Genomic DNA, 15,417 nt, shown 5'->3' with positions numbered 1-15,417 from the left:
TGCTCCTTTAAAGCATAATAATAATAATAATAAACAATGTGGGCAAAGCAGTATTTCACTAACATTTCACTCCCACCTCCAAAGAGCTGCTGTAATTTGTTCATTCTGAATCCTTGATCCTGCCCAGTATTTTTCTACATATAGCATATTTTTATATTTCCTTTATATCTATTTCACTTATGATTACGCTATTTTACAAACTGCAATAATACAATTTTACTTGCGATAAAAATACGGTTGACATTTATCGTGAACAAATGATTTTTTTATCGTTATTATTGTTCCCGTAAAAACTAAAATCAATATTTCACAGATTTTCCTTTTCCTGATGAACTGCATCTTGAAAGGTTTTCCTTAAATGACCCCTTCTGAGCACGGTCTCCGTCCGTTCTCCATGAACACCCTCCCCCACCCCCATGTGCGTTTACCTGGAGGCGTCCAGCTTCTGCTGCTCCAGGATCCTCTGCTGGGCCTCCCAGCCGACCTTCTCCTCCTCGTGCTGCCGACGTCTCTCCTCCAGTTCTCGGTGCTGGGCCTCCAGGTTCTTTTTCATCTGCTCGTGACGCCTCTGGAGCTGCGGGGGGACACGGGGGGGCACAGTCGAGAGGTTAACCGAGCGCCGGCGTCAGAAAGGAAGAGAAACCACACCGGCCAACGAAGAAGAGGATCCGCTTGCCTCGGCCTCGGAGTCTCGGAGCTTCTGCAGCTTCTCCTTGACCTTCATCTCAAACACTTGCTCCATTTCTTGCTCCATCTTCCTCATCTTGGACACGTGGTCGCGTCGCTCCTCCTCCATCTGGGCCAGAGGACTCCTGGAGACACAAGCCAGTCATCACACAGTGGTAGGCGGAGGGCCACTGGGACATTGGGGCCTCCCCCTCTGCCCCAAACTGTCAGAGCAGAAGCAGGATCAGGGAAGGAGGAAAGGCACCTGGCTTGCATGCTTGCCTTGTTTGTTTGTTTGTGTAAAAACGAGTTCATGGCAAATGGAAATAGGAGCCGTTTACATCTAAAAGGATGCTTCTACAAAATAATATCCCCATAAAACATAAAGTATTGCAGTTTTTTTAAAGCATATTTTGATGACCATCTCGACGATATTGTAATTCTTTGTTTCTTCACTCAGAGTACAGCGATGAGTTGTTAGCAGATTGGTTAACGTGAAATGAGAAATGAAACTGCAAAGCAAGAAGACAAGCCAGAGGATTGATGCTTTAGAGCGGGGCGATTTCCAGTAGAACCTTATAAGATGCCACATTTCTGTGATATGTGGCAAAAAAGAAAAAAATTCTAATAGTGCGTTGCAGGTGAGATAAAAAAAATTAAAAAAAAGAGGCACGGAATCAGGGAAAAGGGAAGACGTTTGAAATCAAAGTGCAAATGCCTTCTTTGGTGCGAGTTTGAAGAAGTCGAGTAACACTTACATGCCGTCAGTCGTCTCAGTTCTAAAAACAAACAGATGCAGACACTTAGCATGCCGCCATGAACCATGCATTAGCTTGTGAGAGAGTGCTGGTGATTACCGACAGCTGCAGCCGGTGGATTAGCAGTCAGACTCGGTTAGTAAAGTCCAATCAAACAAAAAACAGCTACTTGGACAGTTAGTGAGTGTGTGTGTGTGTGTGTGTGTGTTAGTGCTGGCTTGTCTGGGCCAGGAGTGGGTTTAAAGAATTCGCCTGCGTCAGCTTACCAACTTTAATCTGGAGGTCAGTAGCTGCAGACTGCGACCTCTGACCCCTGGTTTCCTCCATGTTTACACAGTGACCGAATCAGCAGCAGTAACCCCCCCCCCCCCGAGGTCACGCTGCCAAACGGCGCAGTTCCGAGCGCACCGACTTACTTGGTGAGCTGTCCCTTGTTCTTGTTGTTGTCCACGCCGTTGTAGGTGACCGCAGCCAGTTTCCTGCTACGGTAGTTTTCGTAGTGAACGTTGTTGGTCACGTCCTTCAGGTCCTGCATGTGGGTCCTGGAGCACAACAAGAGGGAAGTGAAAAAATAAACTCACTTATTCAAGTGAGGTTTCCGGCTCATAATTGGAAGACCTTTGAGGCATCAGGCGCGGATTCTTAGCCTCTCCTCTGCGGAGGAGGCTTTTGCTCACCTGATGAGCATGTTCCTGAGGATCGTGAAGTCACAGTGCTCCCCGTTTTCCACTGCAAGAAGACAGACAAACTCCAGTTAGCCCACGGACAAAAAGGTCCAGCAGGTCAAACTCTTTTGAGGTAAAGCAATCAAAAGTCCAATTTTTATTGAAGACATGTTGTGAAAGAAAAGCCTTGTGACGCAACCAGATATTTGGTACTAGGTGGAGACCTGTACTAGAACTCTATATGGAAGAATGAACAATAGTGGGTGTGGATAATACTAGTACAGTGAAACACCCTGTGGCTAAATTCATTTATGGAATTACAACCCACCATTATGTTGGTGGCTTCTACCATGTAAAATTTTGAAAGCACGATTTGTAAAATCTAAATAAACATTCCTTTTCAGGATGAGCTGGAGGCAACATGTAGGAGCTCCCGTTTCATCACCTTTGTCTCGAGACTCGAGGCCCTCTCGCAGGACGGATGGCTGCAGTACCAGAAACCGCCAGCAGGGGGCATCACGTGTTCCTCTCTACAGCTAAACTCACCACAGTCCTCTGGGATTTGTCTGGACTGCTGTGGTAAGAGTGGCTCGCATAGTTTCTCAGGGACCTTGCCCTCTTTCCCTTCTCTCTTCCCCCCCCCCCCCCCCCAAAAAAAAAACATTTGCGGTATTCCAGAACTCCCATGGACGGCATCACAGGCTCGTAGCAGCACTCCTCAGAGTCGTCCACTCGGCCGCACTGTACTCCGAACAAAGATTTAACAGCTTAAGAACCACGACAACGATGCTTCCCCCCCCCCCGTCACTGGCTTGGATTTGCTACAGCTAGAGTAGATTCCTCTGACGTCCCGTGTGGACTCATCACTTCAGTCGCACTACGTCAAACCACAGTGCGACAGCTACATCCTGTGTCAGGCTAAACGGGGATCTCACATCCTGTGCTAGAGAGAGAAGAGAAACGTTGAATTTCCCTAATTGTTGAAAAAAAAAAAAAAAAAAAAAGTTTCTACTGTTGGCTGTATATTTTTGTTTGACCACGAGCAAGTGTCAAATAAAATCACTATTTTGTCTTTTAATCAAAGGGGAGGAAATTAAACTGCAGCGTTTTCTTTTGAAAATACAGGCCAAGCAGAAAATGATCTACGAACAATTGATTTGATGAGAATAACCTCTAAATATGAACAATTCTGTAACTTATATGAAATAATTCTGACCTTTTAATTCATTGCCATTTAACCAGTATTTATGCAGTCTCTCCGCCTTTTTTCTAAGCTCATGTTAATCCATTTAAATTGGATGTAAATATGCTACAACATTTATAGGCTATAAGTTATTTGAAAAATGCGCACACACCGATTATGCTACCGCTTTGCCATCCATCCACACGATGCCTGCTCAATAACAACAGTGGAAATATTGGTGCATTTTCCACTGTGTACGAGAGACTCCAGTCAGTCGATCAATTTACAAGCTGGGATCAGATGACCTTTCGACCTCTCACCTTCAGCAACACCCCAGGGGTACTGCCTCCCGCGCACTCGCTTTCCGTTGACCTCGATGATGGTGTTACTACCGACTACAGCCAAGGGTAAACGATCCTGCGAGAGGGGGGGGGGGGGGGGGGCGCAGAGGCAAAGTGTGTGTGAGACGAAGGAGAACACGCTGCACCGAAAACTGTTCAATGCAACTTAAAACACACACACACATCTATATAAAGTATCATGGGGACGAGGGGAGGGATCTTTAGAAGCACGGACCTTGATTCTCCTGACCATCTTCATCTCTTCCTCGTCATCCGTCTCGGGGAACTCGTAGATTTTGATTTTGTGCTCCTGGATCTCTTTCATGATCTGCACACAGCGGAGAGGAGGCGGGGTGGAATGGAAAAAAACAGTGATGGTGAGCGAGCTGCATGTGGGACAAACTCGTCCAGAAGTCAGTCAGACCAACTTTATGCACACACATGGAGGGACCCACCTGTTTATCCGGCGCACACACACACACACACACACACACAAACAGTGTCTGTGCATGAACAGATTGGGATCCAAACCGAAACAAAACATGCATTCAACATTGGTGCTAAAGTGTGACCTGTACTTCCTGTTCTCACAATGGCTTATGATGTTTGATTAAATAAAACATGACTTGTTCAGGAGGTCAGAAACAGGAAATGTCTACAGCGACAGTTAAATTAGAAGCCACGTTAACAGACTGTCAATAACACAAAACAAGTCCTGAGAGATGTTTAACGAATAGGAACACAAGTTCAGCTATAAGTCACACACACACACACACACACACACACCTGTTTCTTGAACTGTTGACACTCCTCTGGGGTCATTGTGTCAGCTTTGGCAATGAGGGGAATGATGTTCACCTTTTCATGTAACCTTTTCATGAATTCAATATCCAGGGGCTTTAGCCTGAGGAAAGGGCAAAGAAAAAATGCTTTAGTTTAATGGATCGAGTGTGAGTGGCGCACACACACACACACAGGTCATGTTTCAGGGCTTAGCTGAACTCAACCTGCACATCTGGATTGACGAGACAGCCTCGTAAATTTGAGCAATTGGACTCTTAAAAATTTACAATTGTCCTTTTTTCATTTAATATGCTTTGATTTAAGTTTTCAAATCAAACAGTGTGGTAATGCAGCATTTTCATTTGTACATACTGCCAGTTTCATACTTGTCAAACCTCAAAATTCAATAAGTCCGTGTAAATAAGATAGAAAGTTGCTGTATTTTTTTTTCCCCTCTCTCCCCCCTGCAGCACCCACCCGTGTCCAGACGGAGCGATGAAGTACAGGCAGCACTGCACCCTGCTGTCCGGCATCAGCCGCCTGTTGACCCGCGACTCCGCGTTGAGGTAATCCTCAAACTTGCTGTCGATGTAGTCGATGACCGGCTGCCAGCTGAGGGACCACAAGTCAAACAGCGTCAGGTACAGAGGAACAGTGAGAGGAGTTCATGTCGACTGAGGGGGGGGGGGGCTCACCAGTTGCTGTTGTCGACAGCGTCTCCAAAGCCGGGGGTGTCAACGATGGTGAGCAGGAGCTGCACGCCGCCTTCCTTTACGAGAACCTTTGACTGCTCCACCTGCAAAGAACGACATAAGGTCGGTGTAATTCAGCACAAGGGAGGAGGAGGTGGTTCCTTTGTGCTTAAAATCCATCAATGTTCACATTTAATTGCTTGGTTGAGGTTTAGTTTGTTTGGTTTTGTTCAAGAGGACTTATTTCTGCTCAACCGCAAATTAAACCCTCCCCCCCCCCCACAAAAAGCCTTTTGATTAACAATGCCACCATCTGTCCGGGAAAATTTGGGGGATGAAATGAGTCAAAATCATTTTAATCATGTTTATATGTCAGAGCCCTTTGTGACGTCAACTTGAAATCAAACGACATTTTTATAATTCATTAATAAAGATATGAATGAAGATATTGAAGACGCAGGTTCGGGAGTCCAAGGAATCAACGTTCAACGAAAAAGGTTGAACTCGTGATTATCCGACAAACTTTGATTGAAGTCAGCAGATCCAAAACCCTCGCGGCCTGCCAGACCGGAACCACCCCCCCCTCCCCCCACGAGTCAGATTTCAGTCCGACTGGGAACATAAATCCCCGTTGAGCCGAGAACGCTGGAACGCCCGCCACATTTGGGTTTGACCGGAGCTGCTGCCGCAGACCTAAGAGGCACCGCAGCAATGGCGGCGCTGCGCTCGGCCTGCGGCGTCGCAAGGAACTTGTTGGGCCTCAGGTATGCGCTCCTCGTGAAGTCCATTCCCGCGCGTCCTGTTCCCAATCAGTCACTCCGAGGCAACCCACCCAGCACAGCTTTTACAGCAGGCCGCCCCTCGGTCACCTTCTGGATTCAGTCACGGCCGAACCGTCTTTAAACTGACCTCTGACCCCTTGAGCTGCTCCTGGGTTACTTTTGTAGACTGAATGTCGGTCAATACGAATTACACGTTATTGTGTTGACGCGCTGTAGAAAGCTGCTAGTAATAATGATCCAATTAATAACCAAGTTGTGAAAGAATGTCGTCACACCTGCATGATATGTAGGCGAAACACTGTGTGTGTGTCCTAGAAGGTGATGTACAACCGGCGTCGAGTCACAAGCAGAGAGCTGCTGGAGAGTCCCACAGCTTGAATCAGGGCAGTTTGCCGACACGCTGCCCACAGACATGAGCTCATGAGTAAAAAAAAAAAAAAAAAGGAACAACAACAACACTCGGCCACATCGTCCCACACGAGGACAGCGGGGAATGGAAAGGCTGCAGGCGTATTTATGTACAAGGCAAGATGCATGTTTTAAAAGACCATAAGGCTTATTATTATAATAATGTAATAGAATTGAAGAACAAGTTTTATTTTGCAAAAACTGTCAGCATTCCGGTTTTTTCAAAAACTATTAATCTAGATGCCCTTTATATGAAACATTTACTTCAGATTATCTTGTTATTTGAAATCTCCAACATTCCCCTTAGAAGGGAAGTAGTTGTTAGTTGTAAAAAAAATAAATAAAAAAAAACTAGGCATGTCTGTGCATTGGCGGGACAAGACCGGGCTCGGCACATCACGCCGCCCGCAGACCAATCGCCAGGTGCCTGTCCTCGGATGCTCTCAGCCTCGTTAACCTGGAACAGATTATTCTGCTCCGGTTGGATCACCTGCAAACAGGTCAGCGCTCACTCTGTCAGCCCGAGGCCAGCCCCTCAGGCGGCATTGCTTTGGAACTGGAAGGCCTTGCGGAATCCTAAAGCCTCACACCAACAAAATCACATTTTGAACATTGAAGAAGCTCTGAGATGGGGGAGGGGGGGGGGGGGAGGGGCAGCGACAGAAAGAGCAGGCGGAGCCCCCTCGTGTGTTGTCGGGGGATTAGGAGACTTGGAGCGGAGCAGCAGATCACAGGGAACAGGTGACGGCTGATCCACTGTACACAGACCCACACTGAGCACTCATAACAGGATCCTCCCCCCCCCCACAAACCCCCTTCACACCAACAGTATCAACTTTCACTCTTCAAAAGGAAGCACAAGTAAAGCTATGCGGTAGTGAGGGGAGCGGCCCAACCCTGTTCCTCGTTGGGGGGGGGGGGGGGGGGGGGTTGTAATACATGCCTTTTCATGATCAACTTCACTCCTGGTGGCAGCTGCATTCACGTCGGGATCGATGTCTGAATTAATTCAACCCTGAAGTGAGTTTGGAGCGATGGTCAGACAGCGCTGGGTGTGGAAGGGTGTGAGGGGGCGTGTTCAAGCTACAACGGGGTGTCAATAAAACCCTTGAAAATATGCTTCTCCGTAGCATTGAATACGCCTGGCTCAATGTACAAAAGAGCCTTTGGTAGAATGCGCAATACATTAAAGCGCATCAATGAGATTACATTAATGGACTGCGCTTAAACAATGATTTTCTACCTTAAAACGGTCTCACTGTAAGAGCTGAAAAGTCTGGCCAAAGACACTTCAAAGGCAGGGATCGAACCTCCGACACCGCGCTCCACAGTCGATTGGAGACATAAGCAAACAACCGCACAACTGTTATTATATACGTTTCTGAATTCCAATCGGTGCACAGAGACTAGCTGTCCGATATTATCCATGTTATTGTCGACAATAACATGGATAATATCTCTCTGCAAACAGGCTTTGGCAGAAAGCTCCATGTAGGATGTCGGAGGGTTAAGAAGTTTGCCCAATGAACTGAATAAGCGGTTTCCATAGAAACCAAGTGTACGCTACCCGTCCATCAGCAGACCAACAGAGTTGAGAGGATATTGCAGATTGTTATAAATCTATCCTTTATACCCCCCCACCCCCAAACACATGGAGTCTAACACGAGGAGCGCACATCAGTATTTACACTAAACCGTGTGGAACAGAGAGTCCAAACAAGGCGAGCCACACACCACCTACGCCCCGCCATTAAAGCCGTTTACATGTGACACACAGACTCCTTCACTCGGAATGTACACACACACACACACACACACACACAGAGCACATCTTCAGCTCAAGGTGTACAAACCAAACGTCCTCTAATCCTTCCACCCGTGTTAATCATTCCCATGATGCAGTCTGACGGCCTCTTTCATTCAGACAGAAGCCTACGCATCCAGACTCCCAAAATGTATCATTTCATGCCACAACTCCTTCATCTCATGTTGACCTGGAGTTTCTTGATCTTAAAACTAAACATCCGGGCCATCCCTATAGCTTTGTGTTGTACTTTTGATTTTGTCGCTAAAGGAATTCCATCAAGATTAAATCATCAAAAAGGTTTGCCCATCATGTTGACGTAAAGCCACAGGAACGCCGCTGTCCCGTTTAGGGGTGTGTAAAACATTCATAAAGGACGTAAATCTTTATCCACACAAAACATCATTATCATCATGTGATTCGATTTTCAAACAGCTGACTTTTTAAAAAGAAACATCCAAATTACTTTTCCCAAATTTTGGAAATGATAAATTGGCTGCTTGTTGAAGCAGATGAACCAGTTTGTGACAGTCTCAAACACACGGGTGGCAACGGCACCGACGAAACGCCTCATTCCCCAAATATTCAGCCGACGTCTGCCACTGAAAAGGTGGAGGAGTGTCCGGGGGAAGGCGAGCCATCACGTTTCAATGAACAATCCTTTGGCCCTCTATGGGATTGAATTTCTTCCACTGGGGGTCTGTGTCACGCGAGTCCTCAGTGAACAAGGAGGAGGAGACACTTCCTGACCAAAAATAAAGAAATAAAGAATTTACCTGTACAGTTTTTTTAATTCTATGTGAGGGACCCGGGTATTCAGGAGAGTACAGGTCCGTCAGAAAGAGCGAGTTGATCAGCGTCGACTTCCCCAGCCCAGATTCCCCTGAAAGACAAAGACAGTCAGAGTGAGTGGATCCATTTCACACTTTTTAAATCCCTTTCTTCGTGCCAGACTCCAGCACAACATGACACAATCTCCAGATGTGTAACAACCCTTTTCACGGTTAAACATTCTTTACACGTTTCAGAGTCAAGGTTTTTTTTTTTTCTTCTCTCCCCAGTACAGGAAACAGCTCCTCTTAAGCCTCCCTCCCCACCCCCCCATTTTAAAAACAGGCAAAAGAGTTCACAAGAGACAGACCGGGTGAAGTTCCGTCCTCCCAAATTCTTTTCCTGTCTGCATTTCAGGAATCTAATCAGAGAATCATGGGAAGGGAGGAGAGGGAAAGGAAGATTCCAAACCCCCACAGTCATCATGAATTCTCATTCCATCTAATGAGTACAAACAAATAAAACCATTTTTAAAAACAGTATTGCGCTAAAAGAGTCTGTCACAAGAACCAAAACAGACAACGGCCACGTCAGCTTAAAAAGATATTTTCCTTTCTCATATAATGCTTCAGTAATATTTTACCCAGAAGCCCCGTTTCAAATGTTCCATTAAGACCTCAAAAAAGTTCATTCAACCACTAAATGAAACATTCCATCAAAACAACGCATTGTTTCAAACGGTGTCTAAAGCATCAGATGCCTCAACAGAAAATATCATAATGCTTGCCACTTATTCTATGATTAAAAGTTTGAAAGTAAAAAAAAAAATCCCAAAATGATTTCTCCAGTATTGGTATAAAACCGTGCAGGTTGTCTGATGGTTCACATGCTAACGTTCAAACAAACAAACAATGGGGCCACACATCTGCCATTTGTAAGAGCAATAATCAAAATACATAATCTGGACCCATTTTCATATCCAGCGCTTGAGTCCTTTCTGCTTGGCTGCATCATCTCAAATGTTTCTTTATTGATGGTGATCGGTTACTCAAAACTAAACAAGCAATCCGCTTCGATTAAAGTCAACTTAAAAAGAATCACAGAAGGGGAAACATTTTCTGAGCTGTAAAAAAAATCCAATATGTCTGCGAGAACCGAGGGGGGACCGGCCGCTGTAATCCGATACCATGGGCAGCGTGGATGTTGGGAGCCGGGTGAGCGGAGGGTGACGCGGCGCCACTGAACAAAGCCGTCAGTGTGCGAGAGGGAGGCCGTCGGCAGCCAAAGAGCCGCTCCTGACCTTTGAAAAAAAAAAAAAAATGGCCGGGGCCAACGCCGCCAACAACTCACCCACCCACTCACTCAGCGAGTCATGAATAAAAAAATAAAAAGATGATGAGGAACGCGCCCCACACAAAAGGATCCTTCACACGACGCGCTGGGAGTAATAAATATTTCTCTAAGAGGGAAGAGACTCATTTGTCTCCACAGAAAATGCGTCGGCAGTTAAAAGCCGAGAAGTGATGAAACATTCCGGGGTTAAATAATGAAAGGGTGATGGAGAGCGGCCATGAAGGGTACCAGGGGGGAGAGCGCAGTAAACCCAGTGAAATACAAGTGATGGAAAACGGCCAGCCTGAATCAGAGAAGCTAGGAGCTTGACGAGAACGAGGAGGACCGCGGTGACACGCCGGGGGGCCCGGTGTGCAGAGGGCGAAGATGCCAAAACTCGGCGCCACTCACACCTCGGGATGTTTCACCTTTTCCCCCACACGTACACAATAGAACAAACGTGCGTTTCCAAATGGCAGCTGAGGGACGGAACCCTCAACGAGTGCCTCCCTGGCAGCGGATGGGGGAAGCCAGAGAGCGCTCAGATTCAGGTGGAGGTCAGCTGACCGGAGGGCGTTGCCATCAGTGTTTCCATTACAGTTCAGTTCAGTTCCCCACTGCAGTCACTTTGAGACAAGACGTCCATTGAAAGAACGCGTGGTCCGCCGTGCCGTAATCCAGGCTGTGAGATCAACATTTTGTTCCATGATACGAGAGTCCAACCGCTATTTTCTTTTGGTTGGGCTTTGTGTTGAGGGCACCAGTGAGATGCAAACATCTGGGCTGGCCTGCAAAACCAACCCATCCCCCCCCGCCCCGCTCTCTCGTTTTCTGCTAATCGCAACAGGCCACAAAGGAATTGTGTTATTTAACACACTGTAGCGAGGGCCAATTTATTGGGTATTTCTGTGCACAAACACAACGTCGACCAATGGGCTGAACGGACAAAGGTTCCTCGGCGATTCAGTCAAATTCACCCTACCAGCGTTTTGTGCAGGGACATAAAAAAAAATTAAAACAACAATAATAATTGAAATAAAAGAGGAGCCCCTCGCTGTCGTCGCAGTCCGTTCTCCCGGCACGCAGCGCCAGAGGAGGACCACTCTCACGGAGCCAGCTGCCAAAGCAGAGGCCCGCTGCCCGGCCAGCAGCCAGCCCACTTCCTTTAAAGGAAATTTCCAGCAGCTGTGTAAACCATGGGGGTTTATTCAAAAAAAGGCACTTACCACTGCATACAAGAGGCTGGTGCGGGGAAAGAGTAGGAAACGTTTGCCTCGCGTTAATTCATTTGATCGGGGCTTCACAAAAAAAAAAATAATAATAAAAAGAACTGCAGTGGGCTCACATGAGCAGGTAAACTGAGAAGTGCTGGAAAGGTAAAAAAGGGAAATTCTGTACGCGCAACATTATCCCTTGAAAGCAGTTATCTTCTCTCCAGCGCTCTGTGTTTACGAAGGGTACTTTCCCATCACAAAGGGGGGCAGAAGACAGTAAAAGTTTTAACAAGTAGAAAGCATTACAAAAGCAGTGCACACATATCTGTCGGCAAAGACATCAATTTCCTTCTGCCAGTGTCAGATTTCGCCCAAGAGCCCCCACTTCTTGTTTATGCGAGGGCATTCTTTCCAAAAAAAGGGGGAGAAAACAAGAGCTCATTCAACTCTCCGTCAACCAGGAGCCGACACAATGAGCTCCGGCTGCAGCGTCTAACATCAAGGTCAGTTCCTGCCAACGAGCAAATCGATGATCAATATTGACTTTGGCCAACAAAAGGCTCTGGCCCACTTTCGCGGGTGACGTGTAACAACAGATAGGAGGACACAGGCCGGTGATTAAATGACAGTTTTAGTATTACAGATTCCCTTAGTCAGACCCTGTGCCTTGTTATGTGAAGCGTACACCTAGTGTAAGTGGCACACAACCATATGTATACGAGTATTAAATGTCATTTTAATGCTGGGATGTCAGATGAAGAAATGACTAGAACGTAGCAGGCGGTATTTCTACAAAGCGGTCTCCCTCTGAATTGGGTGTGGGGTGGTGGGGGGGACTCAAGAACGTCAAGAAGGAAGCTAGACAGGAGGAGGTCAATTTGGTCGCCATAGAGACGGGCTCTGTAACCCCTGAGGCAGGTAGGCGCTGAAAGCCATGAGGCCCGGGGGGGACAGGATGTGACATCATGCAGGCATTCAGAGCCGCTTCCTGGTCAGGTACCCATGGATAACAATAATAGCAGAGTGTGTAAGAGAGAGAGAGATCCATGAGTGAGTCTACGACGGGCTTTTACTTTGGCTGCATTCATGGAATGACAGGAAACCGCCTCCCACCGAACAATCCAGAAAAAACAAGGCAGCCACACACGCTCGCAGCGCGCTGAACCGCAGACGTTTGTTTTAAAAATGCGCTTCCGCTACGACGTTCCTGTGAAACTCGACGCCGCTCCTCGCGTGAATATGTACAGTGACAACTACAAGTTCTGACACGGGGCTCCGATTCGACATGTTGATGAAGCAAACAGACCCTGCCGCTGTTTTGTCATGGCATAACTAATGCACGGTGGTGTCAGAGGCTGAGGAGAAGATAAAAGGTGCTGCAGGAGTACAAGGGAAGGACTTACCCACAACCATGAGAGTGAACTCAAAACCTCTCTTCACAGATTTTCTGTAGACTTGGTTGGGCAGATTTGCAAAGCCCACGTAGCCCTCCAGGTTCTTCTGTTGCTGAGGGCAAAAAAAGTAAAAACATTGCTTAGCTTATATTTAAAAAGGGTCACAGCAAGATATAAAATTGACAAACTTATTTAAATGGTTGTTTTGTAAATGCAGATTGTTCAATTCCAACAACAAAATGTAGAAAAGGCTTCATTTGATTATCCCCTCGAAAAAAGAAAAAAAAAACATCTAGTAAACTATTTTTTATGAGGTGAAATCTGTGCAGGCACAGAAATAATACTTACAGCTGGGATGCAGTCAGGTTGGTGGGAACACAAAATGATACGAGAAGCCAGGTCCACACGGCGGGAACCAACACCAGAGAGGAAAGAACCAGAAACAAAAAAAATGAGTAACAGTACACAGCAGTCATCTTTGACACATCAATCCACCTCATTGAGTTACTCCAGGCCCGATGGAACTCAAATCCAAATGCTTTTTCAAATAAAATCAGACATAAAACACAAGCGTGCAAACGACCGTTGCTAGTAAACATACACGAAATACCGACAATAAAGGACTTTTAAGTGTGATCTTGTGGGTTCACACCAAGAGCCAAAGGCTACAGAGCATCGGGTCCGTTTGGGGCACGTTACGTTTCAAGTGATCGCAGTTAACGGAATCAACAGTTTATCTTTTTTTTTTGTAGGAGGAGCAGTTACTGTTATTAAGAGCTTTTAAGATGATGCAACACACACACCCACGTTCGAGAGACCACTGGCCTACACCGCTGACCACTCTCCCCGCTGCTTCCTGTGCTGCAGACGGTTGAGGAACTGCAAAGCGATCAAACTTTGATGTGAAGCGAAATGCCGAATCCAAGACACTGCATATAGTGACGAGAACTTTAGGACACACACACACACACACACACACACACACACACACACACACACACACACACACACACACACACACACACACACACACACACACACACACACACACACACACACACACACACACACACACACACACACACACACACACACACACACACACACACACACACACACACACACACACACACACACACACACACACAGTCTTTTCGCATTGAAGATGATGTGTCTGGGCACACGTCCAGGGCTAGAAATACCAGGTGCACAGGGTTGTACACCAGGGGCTATCCACAACTCAGGAGCCAAAATAAGGTCATAAACACAGCTCTACCGTTTTACTTCCAACACAGGAACTTGATACCTACAGTCGTGCTACATGAAGTCATGGGAAAGAGCAAGTAAAACGGTTTAAATAGTTTAGATTCTATTTTTAAAAGTGGAAGAAGTGCCACTCTTGAAATGAGCTCCAACATTTGTGTCTGCAGCTTAAGCTCTAAGCCGGCGTCACTAACGAATCAAATCAGTGCAGGAAAATGCACGCTGCATTTTGCTGTTCCGAGCTGGCGGAAACAATGCAACGAGTCTGCAGGAAGCTGGGGTTACTGAGAGGTGCAACGCGCTCAGAGCCAACTCTCCGCTCTGAGCGCCAAATGTGAATGCAACAGAAGAGAGGATACGGATGCTGACTGACAGAACCGCTTCCCACGACCTTTACAGAGCTCAGACATTTAGGGCATCATCCCACACTATTATTCTTACGGACTACTCTGTTGATACAACTGGACTGCATTCACACTGCCTTGTTTAGCCTCTCAGTTGAGTTTCAGAGATAGAGAGAAAACTGAATAGTCCTATAAACATTTTTTTTTAAAAGGGTCAACGGCAAGTTTAAACATAGCTATAAACACAAAATGTGACCCCTGACTGGCGGCATGTTGCTGCTGGTTGACTGGCATATGGGAGGTATGACTCGACAACATGCCACTGGTGTTACACCAATAGATGCCCTCTTCCACCACCGGGTACCAGGTCACACTACGGACTACTGTGCTTCACAGATGTGCTGGAAGATAAACGCTCACAGGCAGCCGTCGCCAATGAGATGAATGTCACCTTTCGGGTAGCTGAACTAGTAGGACTAGTTGAGGCTAATCAGCAATAGATCTAGCTGTAGGTTGTGGGGTATTCAATGCAACAAAAAAAAAGGTAGAAGCAAGACACATACCACAAAGAACGGATTGATAGCGCTAGAAAGAGGGGAATATCAGAACTACGGTGAAAAAAAAACAATCAACTGCAGTAAGTACTAGATCATGAAGCATGGTGATTAATGACCCTGCCTGATGTAGTGTGCACCTTTCAGATCACATGTTGCTTCTGGGCTGCTTCACGGTAACTCCGTGGCATCGCATGCGTTATGCATTCCCCAGAGTTCACATGTGCAGTCCCCTCGTCACATGAAAAAATGTTTATCAGAATCTCACATACAGATTTTTATTACTATCAGTGGGGTGAGAGTCAACTTGCCACATTGTGATCTACTCAAGCTGCCCGCATTGAACCGTGAAAAATGTAGTCTCTGCAAGAGAGCAAACAAGGTCAAACTGAAAGAGGCCAGCTACATTCAAAGATAGAGAACTATATTTAGTTGACCACAAGAGCAACAAGCTAATGTTCAA

General features: G+C 46.4%; 1 protein-coding gene across 1 annotated transcript; it reads right to left on the bottom strand.

Moving 5' to 3' along the window:
* Window positions 1-424: 424 nt before the first annotated feature.
* On the bottom strand, window positions 425-13,158 carry septin7a (septin-7). The gene is made up of 13 exons (XM_062558473.1): window positions 13,142-13,158; window positions 12,803-12,905; window positions 8,859-8,965; window positions 5,092-5,192; window positions 4,874-5,008; window positions 4,400-4,517; window positions 3,849-3,941; window positions 3,593-3,689; window positions 2,102-2,153; window positions 1,841-1,966; window positions 1,425-1,445; window positions 677-812; window positions 425-574 (listed from the first exon to the last, which is right to left on the bottom strand). Exons 2-13 carry the CDS (start codon window positions 12,810-12,812, stop codon window positions 425-427), a joined length of 1,146 nt encoding a protein of 381 aa, XP_062414457.1. The 5' UTR covers window positions 12,813-12,905; window positions 13,142-13,158.
* Window positions 13,159-15,417: the final 2,259 nt, after the last annotated feature.

Source organism: Pungitius pungitius, chromosome 17 (genome assembly GCF_949316345.1).
Source record: "Pungitius pungitius chromosome 17, fPunPun2.1, whole genome shotgun sequence".
NCBI classification, from domain to species: Eukaryota; Metazoa; Chordata; class Actinopteri; order Perciformes; family Gasterosteidae; genus Pungitius; species Pungitius pungitius.
The sequence above is the reverse complement of the archived record's forward strand: the minus strand, read 5'-3'. Positions and strand labels throughout refer to the sequence as shown.